The sequence below is a fragment of the Marmota flaviventris genome, chromosome 2, assembly GCF_047511675.1.
Source record: "Marmota flaviventris isolate mMarFla1 chromosome 2, mMarFla1.hap1, whole genome shotgun sequence".
Lineage (NCBI taxonomy): Eukaryota > Metazoa > Chordata > Mammalia > Rodentia > Sciuridae > Marmota > Marmota flaviventris.
Genome location: NC_092499.1, coordinates 11,414,524 through 11,428,928, shown reverse-complemented (window position 1 = coordinate 11,428,928; position 14,405 = coordinate 11,414,524). Strand labels below are relative to the sequence as shown.

At 57.0% G+C, this 14,405-nt stretch overlaps 1 protein-coding gene across 1 annotated transcript; it reads left to right on the top strand.

The window, feature by feature from the left end:
- Positions 1–2,460: 2,460 nt before the first annotated feature.
- On the top strand, positions 2,461–6,444 carry LOC139703283 (alpha-1-antitrypsin-like protein GS55-LT). Its single transcript, XM_071606503.1, has 4 exons — positions 2,461–3,088; positions 3,775–4,045; positions 5,280–5,427; positions 6,253–6,444. The coding sequence occupies exons 1-4, from the start codon at positions 2,461–2,463 to the stop codon at positions 6,442–6,444; spliced, it is 1,239 nt and encodes a 412-aa protein (XP_071462604.1).
- The last annotated feature ends 7,961 nt before the right edge of the window (positions 6,445–14,405 follow it).

The following is a 14,405-nucleotide window of genomic DNA, read 5'->3' as shown; positions in this document are numbered from 1 at the left end:
GACAGAAGGCCACAGAGGGCAGCCAGGAGCCGGCTGGCACCTTCCATCCCCACCCGACCCGCCCCCCACGGGCTGTGGTTCTGAGCCCACCTTGTGCACCCAGGGGAAGGGGAGCCCTGGGAAGGCCACCTTCATGGGGTTCAAGCTGACCTTCCCCATTGACCACTCTGAGGCAGCCGCCGCTGAGCTCAGGGCACATGAGAACACATTTCAGCCTCACAGCCCCTCTGAGGTGGTTCTATGGTCATTCCCATTTACAGATGAGGAAACTGGGAACTCAGAGGTGGAAAACTTGCTCCAAATCACTCAGTGCCCAGTACTCAAACTCGGGCACTGGGCTCCAGAGCCCATGCTGCTGACCTGGGCCTACTGTTGAATGCTTCTCTCGGGGCTCGGGCCCTAGTTGGAGAATAGGAAGCCTGGTCTGGCCTGGAGGCCTCTCAGCTGCTCTGTGACCTTGGTCTGTAGCTCAGCCTCTGGACCATTGAGCAAGGCCTAGAAAATTCTTGGTTTTCTTCCTCTTACCTCATTGTCACCAGCCTGAGTGTTGGGTTAGATTTTTCTGCCACTGGATTTGGAGATGGGGGCTGGGAAGATGACCAGGGTCAAGGAGGCCACATTGCCATACAATGCTGGGAAAGAGCCACACCAAATCAATCAACTGATGCTTTTTTTTTTTTTTTTTTAGTAATGGGTTCTGTCCCCAGCACCAAAAAAAAAAAAAAAAAAAAAAAAGAAAAGAAAAGAAAAGAAGCAAAACAAAAGCAACAATTAATATGACATTTAGTAAATGTGACAATGTTGGTGACCCTGGGCTGATGTCTGCTCTGCCACAGAGTGAGGAGCAGGCAGGCGATGTGCAGACAGGTGGGGACAGGTGGAAATGCCCCCTCAGAAGGAGCTCACTGCTGAGCAGAGCCGCTGTTTGGCCTGGGGCAAGTGGCCACCAGCAGGCACCCTGCAGGTGTGGGTGCTTCCCCAGGGCCAGTGCCACCTGGTGGTCACCTTGTTTGTGATTCACTTCTTCCTTCACAGGTTCTCCTCTCCACTTTAAGGACAGGAAGTGACACTCAAAGAGGGGAAGTCATTTACCAAGGCCACTGTCACCAGGGGGCAGGGCTGGCTCCTGCTGGGCTTTGGTGCTTTCCATGGGTTGCGACCTGAGGTCAGGGCTCCTTCCTGGACCCCACCTCATTGCTCTGGGTCAACAACGAGGAGCAGAAATGGTGTGGGATGAGCTGGGTTGGGGGTCCTCCCCCTCCCTGCCTCACACTGACTGCTCCCACCCACACCCCTTCGAGAACCATCAGGGTGCCACCTCCAGTCCTTTCCTGAAGGCTTGGCCTCCGTGTCTGTACCTGAGGGCTCCTGTCCACCCTCTGCAGCTGGCCTCCCCAGCTCAAGGCTTTGGGGCTGCAGGGTGCTGCCTCCAATAGCAGCCCAGGGGGAGCAGGTCTTGGGCCCTGAGTCTTTCAAGAACAGGCCAGGAAATAGAGGGAACCCAGCAGGAAGCTTGGGGTCACCATCAGGGCCTGGGTCTGACATCCATGAAGCCTGGATCCCAAGGGCAGGACTGTCTCAGCCCCTGTTCCCAGAGGAGAAAACCAAGGCTTGTTCCACCTTTGCCTCAGCTTCTCTGTGCAGCCTTGGCCAGGCCCTGACCCTCTCTGGGCCTCAGACCCTCACTCTAAAGGGAAGAATCCAAGTAGGTGATGTGACATGGGAGGTAGAATGAGGTGCTCACCTGGGCTGGAAACCTTCCCCCACCTCCCCCTGCAGCCTCTCACCTCCTGACAGACACCCCTGTAATGTACAGTCCAAGGTTTGTGCACAGAGGACGTCATTCATTTGGGTCTCTCCCAACTGCCCTTCATTCAAATTGAGAGTCTAGTCCTAGGTCAGTGCTTTCTCAGATCATTGCTCAAGGCCAAGGGTATAGCAGTGGCCCTGCACAGACATGAAGCCAAAGCCTCTGGCCCTGAGGCCACTCACCACATGTCCCTACCCTGCTGAGACCCACCAATCTCCTGACCTCAGGCTCTGAAAGATGGTGTGGGCTCAGCCAAGCCCAGCCGGGCAGCACAGAGACAGCCAGAGAGAGGCGGGCTGGGAAGATGACCAGGGTCAACATGTGCCAGTGCCTGCCAGTGCCTGAGCTGGTCCCCTACAACACTTGCTGGCCAACCCTGGACATGCACCTGAACCCCTCTAGGCTTTGGAGGAGAGCAGTTGTCCCCACAGGACTGTGAAGGAAGCAGAGAATTCACACCCTTTAGGGCTCAGGGCAGCTCTGCGTCTCCCTGGGGGTTTGCAGTGATGCAGGTGGAGGAAGGGCTTGGCACAGGCTGGGCCGTCTTAGAGCTTATTACATCCTGGTGGCTCTGCATGGTGTACATCCAAGCCAGAGAGAGTCACTGTGGGCAGAACTCAGGCCTCTGACCTCCTCTGCCTTGCAGGACGATGCCGTCCTCTATCTCGTGGGGCCTCCTGCTGCTGGCCGGCCTCAGCTGCCTGGCCACTGGCTGCCTGATTGAGGATTCTGAGGAGTCAGATGCATCCAAGCCCGACCAGAACTCCGCCTCCCACAGGATTGCCCCAAACCTGGCTGAGTTTGCCTTCAGCCTCTACCGGGTGCTGGCCCATCATTCCAACACCACCAACATCTTCTTCTCCCCTGTGAGCATCGCCACAGCCTTGGCCTCACTCTCGCTGGGCACCAAGGCTGACACTCACACCCAGATCCTGGAGGGTCTGGGCTTCAACCTCACGGAGACTGCAGAGGCTGACATCCACCAGGGCTTCCAGCATCTTCTCCAAACCCTCAATAGGCCCAACAGCCAGCTCCAGCTGACCACCGGCAGCGGCCTCTTCATTGACCACAATCTGAAGCTGCTGGACAAGTTCTTGGAGGATGTCAAGAACCTGTACCACTCAGAGGCCTTCTCCACCAACTTCACAAACACCGAAGAGGCCAAGAGGCAGATCAACACTTATGTGGAGAAAGGGACCCAAGGGAAAATTGTGGATTTGGTGAAAGATCTGAACAGAGACTCAGTTCTCGCCCTGGTGAACTACATTTTCTTTAAAGGTAAGATGAGACAATCAGCCTGAGTGGGTTCCCATGGAAACCCCAAAGCTGTTTTCCATCCACCAGTTCTGGAACTTTCCTTGGCAGCACTGTCTGCGCTGTGGCAGGGCCTCTCACAGTGGCTCCTCAATCTTTCATGCCCAAGCCCTGAAATGTCTTCCACCATCAGTTAAGTTAGGGAAGAGTTGATAAAACCATCAAAATCATTGACTTTTCTGCAGGACGCATCAGAGTCCTGACTGTCCTCCTGCTCACTGGGGACCCCAGCAGGGAGGGGCACCTGTAATGTTTCCTAACTAGAGAGCCAATGATGCACATTGTGGCAGGTGGTGGGAGGGAGTGGCCTTTCATGGAAAGTCCTTGGAACAACTCTTGTTGTGGAGTGTGGCAGCTGGGGGTGTGCAGGACCTGGGTCCACATCCTGCCTCCCCCACTCAATGGCCTTGACATAGGACTAGCCATCTCACCTCTTTGGGATGTGACTGTCCTAACTTGTCATGGACAAAGCTGTCAGGATCTAGAAATCCCGGCTGATCCTCTAGTCTTGAACGACACTCACCCCATCACCCAGGATGGAGCAGAGGTGGGTGAGGAGCTTCCCCCAAGGCAGGCTGAGGGCGCCTCTGCTCTCCTCTCACACCCAAGCCTCTATCCCACCTGCTGCCATCCACCTTGCCTCTGTCCAGGCACATGGGAGAAACCCTTCAAGGTAGATCACACCATGGAACAAGACTTCCATGTGGACGAGGCCACCACCGTGAGGGTGCCCATGATGAACCGCCTGGGCATGTTTGACCTGCACTACTGCCCCACATTGTCCAGCATGATGCTAAAGATGGACTATCTGGGCAATGCCACTGCCATCTTCATCATGCCCAAGGTGGGGAGAATGGAGTATGTGGAGGACACCATCACGAAGGAATTCCTCGACAAGTTCCTGAAAAAAAAGTACACCAGGTGAGTCCAGGCAGAGACCTCCTGGACGGCACAGGCACAGACTCAAGGTCCCTCAGGATCAATGCATCAGAAGACAGCACGGGCAGCAGGGGGGACCATCCCTGGGGCCACAGCTACAGTGAATGACCCTGTGCTACAGGAAATGCCAGGGCTCAGCTCAGGTAGCAGCTGAGAAGGGACAGTGGTCAAAGAGCAGGACACAGATCCAGCTGGAGGGGGACTTCCCTCCAAGAATGTACATGGTCCCCTCCCAATATCCAGGGCCTCGCCGGGGCACTGACACTAGCACATGTTGTGGCAGAATCAAGGACAAAGGCCTGGGCCTGCAGGTTAGGGCAGCAAGAGGGAGGACTTGCTGTAGGACCGGCCGAGGTGCACAGGGGAAGCACCTGCATGGAAAGGCCCAGAACAGGAGCAGGCAGCGCTGGGAGCTCAGGGCACGTTCCCACAGGCTCTGTTTCTCTGTCGCATCTCAGGCTGGTTCACTTGTCCCAGGAACCACACAGCTGGGTATGTGACACAGACAGGTGCACTGTCCTGAGCCCAGCCATGGCCACTGGTGGAGGCGGCACACTGCAGACAGATGTGACACACACGTCCAGGTTAAGCTGCACTTGGATGGTCACCATTGCTGGCCCACCCAGCCTCCTGAGGTCCCCGCACTCGGGCTGGGAACAGAGTGCAATGCATCCTGGGACTGGTCCCTGAGACTTGGTGCCAGTGTGCAGCCTCAGCACAGGCCCCTGGTCTTCGCACAGGTCCCTGGGGACACCAGATGAGCCTGCATCCATGGGTTTTGGAGGTGACAAACCTCTCCCTCACTGAGCCTGTGTCCCTCGGTCCTGGTGCTCTGACCCATGATGCCCTGGGCCACAGGCCCTGGGGAGGCTCTGGCTGCGCAGGCTGGTGTGACCACGGGCTACAGGATGACACCTGCTTCCGGGAGGACACTCTGAAACTGCCTGGAAGGCTCCTTGGGGGAGGGGGTGAGCAGGGGCCACAGGACAAGATGTTCCCACTGATGGGAACATTCTCCATGCCAAGTGTCCAGGAAGCTAAAGGTAAAAGGACTTCTTACTTTAAAGGTAAAAGTCAAAGGACTTCGATGGCTGTGGGTGGGGACAGGGCTCGAAGCAAGATATTCAATCAGGAGAGAAAACACTTTCAGAGCACCATGGGGCCCAGCAGAACCCCAGAGACTCTGTGAACCCCTCATTTCCTATCTTCGTATCAGCAAAGCCACAGTACACTTCCCCAAACTGTCCATCTCTGGAACCATCGATCTGAAGTCTGTCCTGACAAGTCTGGGCATCACCAAGGTCTTCAGCAACGCGGCTGACCTGTCTGGGATCACGGAGGACGCTGCCCTAAGGGTCTCCCAGGTGAGAATGGCCATGGTCCCGGGGTCTGTAGGACAGAGTGGTGGGGGCCTGCTCAGGTCTGAGGCTCAGGGAGGGGTCAAGGGACACAGCAAGGGCCAGGAGAGTCCTCCTGAGGATGCAGAGCTTCACCAGCTCTGATGGGGGAGGAGGACAGAGCCAGGGAGGTGGCCTCCTGTGTTCCATCCAAGGACCTCCCCTGAGTGGCCCACTGACCCTTACATTTTCCTTTCCCCAGGCCATGGAATCCTTGGGCTTCTGTTTAACCGCATTAACACTGAGAGACTTAGTCTCAGTATCTTCATAGAATGTTCTGGAATCTTCCGTTTGTGACATTTAGAGCTATTTGTGAACCAGCAAATCTGTATCATTCCTGAGTCCAGTGGGCCACTTGCTGGGGAAAACAGGGGGGGATCAAGGGCAACTGCAGGTCCATGTGGGTGGCTTCCTATAGGGGTCTGGGCACTGGGAAGGTCACCACCAGAGTCCCTGTGATGAGGAGCTCCTAGCCCTACAGGGGGAAGGGGATAAACGTGGAGGTGACATGGAGGCCGATGGTCTTCCTCTTGTGCCCCTGAGGTCACATCCCAGGGCAGAAGAGATGGAGGTCAGGAAAGGAGGGGGAGGGGAGCAGGCTGAGTCAGGCAGAGGCTGAGATGGGGTTGGGGGGACCTGAGTGACCCACAGGGAGGCCTAGGACAGGACAGGCTGGTCCAGCAGGAAGGCCCTGGTGAGGTCCTGTTGGTAGGAGGCTCCCACGTGGGGCCTTGCTGCAGCCTGGGGTGGGGCAGCAGGACCTCAGAGCCCCTCTGCTTCTCTCCCCTCCAGGCCCTGCATAAGGCTGTGCTGACCATCGATGAGAAAGGCACAGAGGATGAAGGGGACACCGTTAAGGGACCCATGGCCCTGACTCTTGCCCCTCAGGTGAAATTCAACAGTCCTTTCCTCGTGGTCATCTATGAGCACTCCACCAAGAGCCCCCTCTTTGTGGGGAAGGTGGTGAACCCCACACAACAGTAGCCACCTCGGGTGCCAGACCCTGGTCCCTGCCCTGCGGGGCCCCTCCCAGATGACATTGAACAATGGTTGACCTGGCCACCCTGACCCTGTGGTCTCTGTGTCTCCCTCTGTGTCCTGAAGTTCTGTGAGGACTCCTGGTCACAGCAGCTCTTAGTGACACTGCGTCATGTGTGTGAGGTTCCTGTGCTGTGCAGGCACGTGCTGGTCAAGGGTGACTGGCTGAGGCCAAGTCCTGTGGGCCTGGGTATGTCCATCCTGAGAACTGCTGTCCTGTTTGGAGTTGCCATGTTCCCTGTGCCCTCCCCCTCCTGCCACACCCCATGTCCCCAGTGCCCTCTTCTCTAGCCACACCCCATGTCCCCAGTGCCCTCCCCCTCCAGCCACCCCCACCTCCCTCAGTGACCCCCAGGTAACCCCCTCAGGGAGGACTCACTGATCGGCTTTAGGTCCTCACAACCCTCACTTCTCCTCTGAACCTTCTGCAGTGTCTCCCTCCTGAGCTTTGGGGACACCTCACATCCAACCATGACCCTCTGTGCCCCCAGACCTGGCCACTCACACCCTGGCTTTGAGTAGCTGTGACTACAGCCACAGCAGGGAGGTGACCATGACCCCTCTCATCACACTGTCCCCTCACCAAACCTGGCCGCTGGCCTCACAGGGCATGTCCTGAGGGGGGTTGGAGGAGGTGGTAAGGAGCCTTCCTCAATGGGCTGGGCCAGGACCTGACCTCTGTCCTTGTCTTTCCATAGCTGCCCAGGAGGCTCACACGTCCCCTCTTGGAAGAGCCCCTGTCCCCAGTGAGCAGGAGGGGCTCTGTGTCACTGTCCCTCCCTCAAGCCCACCAGACCCCCAGGCCCCCAGGCCACTTACCCTGTGTCCCCTCTCCCTAGTCCTGTGCCATGGTCCCAGGGATGGCTCCTAAAGGTCACGGCAGGCTGCGTTGGCTGTGGCAAGGCAAGGACAGCCCCCTGGAACCCCAGCCCTCCCCCCTGCCTGGGCTCTCACTGGGGCGCGTGCACCTGGCCCTTCCTCCAGGGTCCCCCCGGGTCCTCAGGACAGCAGGAGGTCTGGTGGGTGGCCCAGGCTGTCCTGGAGCAGCCCTGCCATGGGGCGCCCTGGCCCCTTCCACCCTCAAGGCTGCTGGGCTGAAGTAGCTGGGAGCCCAGGGCTCGGGGTCCCCTTCTCCTGTGGCCACACTGACACCTCAGGGCCATCTCAGCATCACCCCTCACCTCTCATGGGAGGAGGGTGGACATGACGCCCTAGGTGGAGTCCTGACACAGGGTCCTCTTTACAGTCAGAACAGTCACATCTCTGCCATCACATGGCACCACCTGTCAATGGGTCTGAACTCTCCCTGAAGAAGAAACAGGATCTCTAGGTTTCTACATAGGGACCTCCAACCTGCACATACACTTCTCATGATATGAACGTCATCAGTCACCCAGAATGAAGTGACACGTGAGTGTCCTAAGACCTGGATCTTAACACATAGCAGCTGTGTGACCTGACTGAGGCTGTCAGACCTCTCTGAGCCCCTAAACTCATTGCTGCCAGTACAGCCCATATTGGAGCTGGCCTGTGAGTCACCTCTGACATGGCCTCAGGCCTCCCAGACCTCTGAATAGAGCAGGTGGGGACAAGGGCACTCCTTGGGCAGTGCTGTCCCAGTGTCTCTCCCCTGAATCCTAGTGGCAGCACCGTGATGCCCTCAGCAGATATCTGTGCTTTTCCAAGCCCCAAGGAGAAAATCAAGGTTCACGGCGGCTATCCATCTCCTATGTTGTCACCGTCCCATGGCTAGTGAGTGGCAACCTGACCTCATGGCTCACCCTGTTCCTCCAACCCTCACCCACTCTTCTGTCCCTCCCTGGACTCATGAGCAGTAATTCCTCCTAAACCACGAGAATCGCTGTCACCTGTGCTTGGTGGCACCTGGTGCTTCCCTAGGAAGAGCCTGTGCCCTCATGGAGTGGCCTCCCCCTGCCTCAGCAGCCCACAGCCCTGGGGAGCCGCCCACAGATCTCAATGTGGCCTCGCCCTGGCATTGTGTGGGACGGGACAGGAGAGGACCTGGCCAGCTGCCACCTGAGGGTTCAGGGGAGGGAAGGGGGGAAGAATCCAGAGCCTCTGACCTTTGACCCCATCTTTTAAATTCTAAACCTGCCTGTCACTAAAGGAGGCAGGACTCTACTTGGGAGATATTCTAGCCCCAGAGGGGACTTTAGCAGCTTGGTGGGAACCAGGAGGGACCCGCTGGATGTGGGCAGAGCTCTGGCTATTATAGTGTCAAGTAGGACAGAAGGTAACGGACTTTGTAGCCTCTGCCTTGATGTCCTCATCAAAAATTAAGACAGAAATCTCCATTCTGCAGTGTCTCCATGAAAACACAGTGACAGGGCCCTTTATCTAGAGCCCCTGTCCTGGCCATGCCCGCCCCAGACAGCCTCCTGGGGCCCTGAGCTGGGCGGGGTGGGGCTCACCCACCTGTGTTGAGGGGGCGCAGCACTGGAAGCCCAGAGCCCTCGAGCATAACCACATGCCCACACTGCAATAAAACCTGAAGTGCTCCATGTTGGTCCTTTCCCTCTAGTGGCTGTCCCCAGGCAGGGCACAGGGCTGTCAGTGGAGCTCAAAGGTGCCCACACAGACTCTAGATGTCTGGAGCTCCCACAGCCGTTGTTGGTATCACAGCAGTGACGGGTGCCGTGGCATCAGGAATGCCCAGAGGACCCACAGTGAGGAGGTCCCAGGCAGGGACAGAGCTGACGAAGCCTCTTCACCTCCTTAAGGGGTACAACTCCCCATAGGAGCCCACACAGGTGGGGGTACTCAGGTGGCAAGTGACCAGAGACCTGTGCACAGATCTGGGCCAACAGGCAGATTCAGCATCAAACGTGGTCTCAGGAGTGGCCTGGGCTGTGGGCGCACAGACACTTTCAGGCCCTCTTGTGGATACTGGCCATGGTTCCTAGGTCTGTTCCGAGCAGAGAGAGGCCTTGGGTCCCAGAGCAGGAAGCACTGACTGAGAGCCACCTGGTCTAAGGTGGCTTCTCCCTGCCCCTGGCCCCAGCTTCCTGGGCTTCTCCTCTGTGGGCTCCTCTCTGGGCACACAAAAGGGGCTGGAACCCTGCTCATGCCCAAGTACAGGAGGCTGATGTGACATCATGGGGCCCCCCCAAGGCAGGCAGAGGGCCGTCCTAATGACCCCGCCACAGGGGCTGAGGTGCTCATAACTCTTCCCCACTCACCAGGTCCCTCTCGGCAGGGGAGGCCGGGCAGGCAGTATCCTTTCTTCATGTGTGGGAACCTGGGGCTCAGAGAGAGACACAGAGGTCAGGGAGCTCAGGGACTGCTGGGGAGACAGACTGGGGTCAGTTCTGAGGGAGGGCCTGGCCTGGGCCTGAAAGCAGGCTGGATGCTGTGGCCTTGCAGGAAAGAGGACAAGTCACTCTCATGATCCTTGCTGCCCTCCCTAGCAACATGAGGAGAGAATCTCCATCTTCACCCTGTGCAGAGCACCCCGTCACCAGGTCATGGCTGGCTTCTCCTGTCCAGCCCCAGTCTCGGAAGACCATTTGGTGTGGCCTCTCGTGGTGCTTGTGCGGCCTGGTGAGACAGGACAGAGTGTGCTGTCGTGTGTCTACGTGTTCCTGTGTGTGTGTCTCCACATGTGTGTGTCTGAGTGTGTTTTTCAAGTGTGAACCAAAATCAAGGAAGGCCCTAAGGCTCTCAAGCCTTATTTGAGTGATAACTGGAAATTTCACAAGATATTTTCCAAAGCACATCTCACTTCATGGGTCAACAGGGACAGGGTCCTGGGCACTGGAGCTCTTCCCTGGCTCTGCGACCACGGCTGCTGACTCTGCCATGACCTTAGACAACCTTCACTGGGTCACACAGCCCCTGGGTCCTCCTGAAGCTCCCTGGGCCTCAAGGCTCCTGTGGCCCCCAGGGAAGGTGGTTCCCCTTTCCAAGGCCCCATGCACTGCAGGACACTCATTGTTTCCTAAGACATTGGGAACAGATGTAGAGATTAAGGAGGAGGGCTCAGGAACTCCTGAGGATTTGTGGGACTGTAAAGTTGATCCTTCCCCAGTTGAACCCTGGGGCCTCTGTGCCACCTGGCACTGGGCTGTTATCTCCTCCTATGGCTTTAGATCCTAGGACACAGGAAGCTGGGGCAGGAGCACCGCAAGGTCAAGGCCAGCCTCAGCATCTTAGTGAGACGCTGTCTCAAAATAAAAAGTTAAAAGGTCTGGGGTTGTGGATCAGTGAGAGAACATCCCTGGATTCAAACCCTGGTACTAAAAAATAAGAAAGGAAAGAGCCCTGCAACTTCAGATGAGTAAATAGGTGAATGTCGACACGGATCAGGTGCAGGACAACACTGATTTTTTTCTTTCTTTTTTTTTGTACCAGCGATTGAGCCCAGAGCAATTTAACTACTGAGCCACACCCCACCCCCACCCCAGCCTTTGTATGTTTTATTTAGACACTGGGTCTTGCTACGTTGCTTAGAGTCTTCCTAAGTTGCTGAGACTGATTTTGAACTTGCAATCCCCCTGCCTCCGCCTCTTCGGCTGCTGGGATTACAGGCGTGTGCCAGCGGCCCAGCAGGACATGACTCTGAGCAGGACGTATCTGCTGCTTTCCCACACCTCTGAGGTGTGTCTCAGCAGAGGGGACCCCCAGGTCAGGGAGGGCCACTAGGCTCCTCCCACCTCCCCCTCCTGATGGCCTGGCACCAGCTGGTTCTACTGCACTGCTCAGTCAGGGAGGACAGCAAGGCCTCAGGTGACAGGGGCACCTTGCAGGCAGACACCTGGTCAGCTTCAGGAGGTGCCCCAGGCTGATGTCCAGCACAGAAGGCTCCTGCTCCCACAGGAACTCAGTGTCCCCACACTCCTAAGATGGACTATAAGTCCCCGAGGGGTTTGTGTGAGTGAGGGACAGCTCCTGGTGCAGGGCAGCCAGTAAGTCTCCCTGTGGCTCTCCAGGCCTGCACAGTAAGTCCTCCCCCATCACCTGCTGAGCTGACTCGGGAAGTGCTCGCGGCCTCCTGCCTGCTCCAGCATCCGGGGTCCACCCAGGAGAAGGCGAGGCAGGCACAGCTCAGGACCATGGGCAGGTCTCATCTGAGCCCAGGTGCCTGGCCTTGGCCCTGCTGCTGGGAGACTCGGGGAGGGTGAGGGCCTGGCTCTGCCGCCCCAGCACACAGTGGGTCTCGGGGTGAACGCTGGGGCTGCAGCTGACCTGGTGACTTCTCCTGTGGCCCCTCCACACGTGCACTGGCTCTGAGCCTCCTGTCCTTGCTGGTCTCTGCCCTCAGAGGGTGGAGGAGGCGACCTGGGCAGCCCCTGCCCTCTTCTCCAGCTGGGCCTCTGCCCCGTCCCCTTACCCTGCTGCTTTGGGAATCCAGCCTGAGCCAGAGACCCAGACCGTGGCTCCTGCACTGCATGTCCCCAACCCCTTCATGGAGAAAGGGGGCCCTTGGAGCTCAGCCCATCAAGCTGGCTCCTCAGACTCCGAGGAGGTCCAGGGTCCTGTCCCCTGCACTCACTGACCCACCCTCCGGCCCCAGTGGCCTCTGCCCTTCATCTCCTGCTGGAGACCCAGGAGCGGTGTGTACCTATCTCCTCGGTGACCTGCCTGCCCTTTCAGCCCTCTCCTTGCTCTTTCTCACTAGGTTCATGGCTTTGTGTCCCATGCTCCAGCCCCTCGCCATTCTGAAGGCTGTGGGTTCACAAAGCCCACCACCTCTGCCCCCAGGAGCTGCCCTCCCAGGTCCTATCTGGATGTAAGTTTGGTATCGACCTTTATATCATTTAATTGTCCCCGTCCTTTTTGAAAGATGAGTTTCAGAGAGGTTCCACTGTGCCATGTGGGTGGCACAGCTGCTCTTGGCAACCTGGATTAGAACTCGGGTCTGTTTAACTCTCTTCCTGCCCCAAATGCTGATCTTCCAGAAAGAAAGCCTCATCATGTCCACAAAAGTTCTGCGACAACATTGGTGGCCAGGACAGAGCATTGGGCTGTTGATAGGACCTTGGCTATGTATATGCAGGGCCCTGACCCCTGGAGACAGGAGCAGCAGGTTAGTCCAAGGATACTGCCCCAGCCGGGGGCATCGCACTCTCATGAACTGTGGACCCTGCGGCTCTGAGGTGCACCTTGATGTGTGGGAGACCAGCTATAGTGTCCTGGAGGGTGGGCACAGCAGCCTCAGAGGAATCCTGGGACCCCACACAGCCCTCAGGTCAGGAAGGAGAAACATCCCAAATGCCTGCGTCCTGGGCACACTTTGGCTCCAATGTGGCAGATTGAACCCACATTGCAAAGGAGAGCTTCTGTCCAGTCCAGAAAGAGGACAAACTGGCTGGGGTGCTCGAAGCTCTTCAGCAATGGTGCTCCGCAGGGGACACTCAGCAATGTCTGGAGATTATTTTATTGCCACACCTGGGGGCCGCAGCGTCATGACAGACATCTGGTGTTCTCTCGGCTGCCACAAATCCTGCAGCAGTCCACCATGGCAAAGCATCCCCCAGCTCAATATGTCCACACTGCCAGGACCCGGAACTCTGCCATCCTGGGTGCTCAGCCTGAACAGTAGCCACACTCCCAACCTCAGAGGACTCAGAACGATAGGAACGGCCCCAGCTGCCCACAGAGCACCACAGCAGACTGCAGACCTGTCTGGCTCCAGCTCAGTCTGAACTACCATGTAGTCTTAAGTGAGTTACTAGAACCACTCTAAGCCTTGCTTTCCCCCACCCTGTAAAGTAGAATAAGACATGCTTTGAGACCAAAGCCAGTGTCTGTAAGTGTCAAGGACCAGGGTGATCCCATAGGCTCTTTATCAGTGGCAATTCCCAGGTTAGGAATGTCATGGGACTCAGAAAAATATCAAATTCAAGTGGCTTACAAAGTGAGGGCTGTCGTAGTTGCGAGAAGAGGGAAATGCCTGAAGTGTTCGGGATCTGGGGAGCATGGGCTGGAATCAGGCAGCTGTGGATGACCACAGCTGCTCTGTGTTTTGGCTGTGGGTCTTGGCAAGAGATCCTGCCCTCTCTGGGCAGCAACTGCTCTGTCTATTGTATAATGGGATCAGTGGGAACCTGCAGAAGTATTTCGGATGCTTCAAAGTCCTCCCTAATCTGATAGAATCCATTTGCTGGGTAACTCTCAGGCTTCCTGTGCCTCAGGTTTTTCATTGTAGAATGGGGTCTGGGGCACCTGCACCTCAAGGTCACTGCAGGGGCTCAGGACCCAGCCTGCCTGCTGCCTGAGTTGGTTCTGCCATTTTACTTGCTGGCTGACTTTGGACATCTATGTGCCTTAACCTCTCTGGGCTTCAGCTTCCTTAGTAACAGAAAGTAGTCACAATTCTCCCCTCAGCACTGTGACAAGAAAGCCAAGTGTGAACACGGGTGATAGCTGGGCCGAGGTCACCAGAGGGACAGCATCATGTTCATTTTGATATTTGTCTGATTCTTTTCCGTGATGAGGACTGAGTGCATTCTGTGTTGGGTCGATCCTGGTGAGGAGAGGTTTATTGGGACTCACGGCTCAGGTTCATGGCCAAGGGTCCATATCTGCTGAGGGCTATCTTGACGGCCAGATGTCATAGGGCGGCACGGGGGTCATGTGGTCAGACTCAGGGAGCAGGTGTGTGTCTCCCCTGGTGTCTCATCTAATTAGACCCCCAGATTCAATCGTGGGGCTGCACCCTGGTGGCCTTATCTAGACCTGCTCACCTCCCCAGGGCCTGGTCCAGGCTCTACTCTCTTGATAGCTCACCTTGGGGGTTAGACCCTGCTGTGCCTTTCAGGTGCACCATCATCACTGCTGATGAAGATGTAGGCAGCACCTGTGTGGGCTGGGCACCTGGCACACGGGCAGTCAGCTGACTCTTTTGCTTGGTGTCCATCACTGGTCAGGGGAGTCGTCTTGGCATG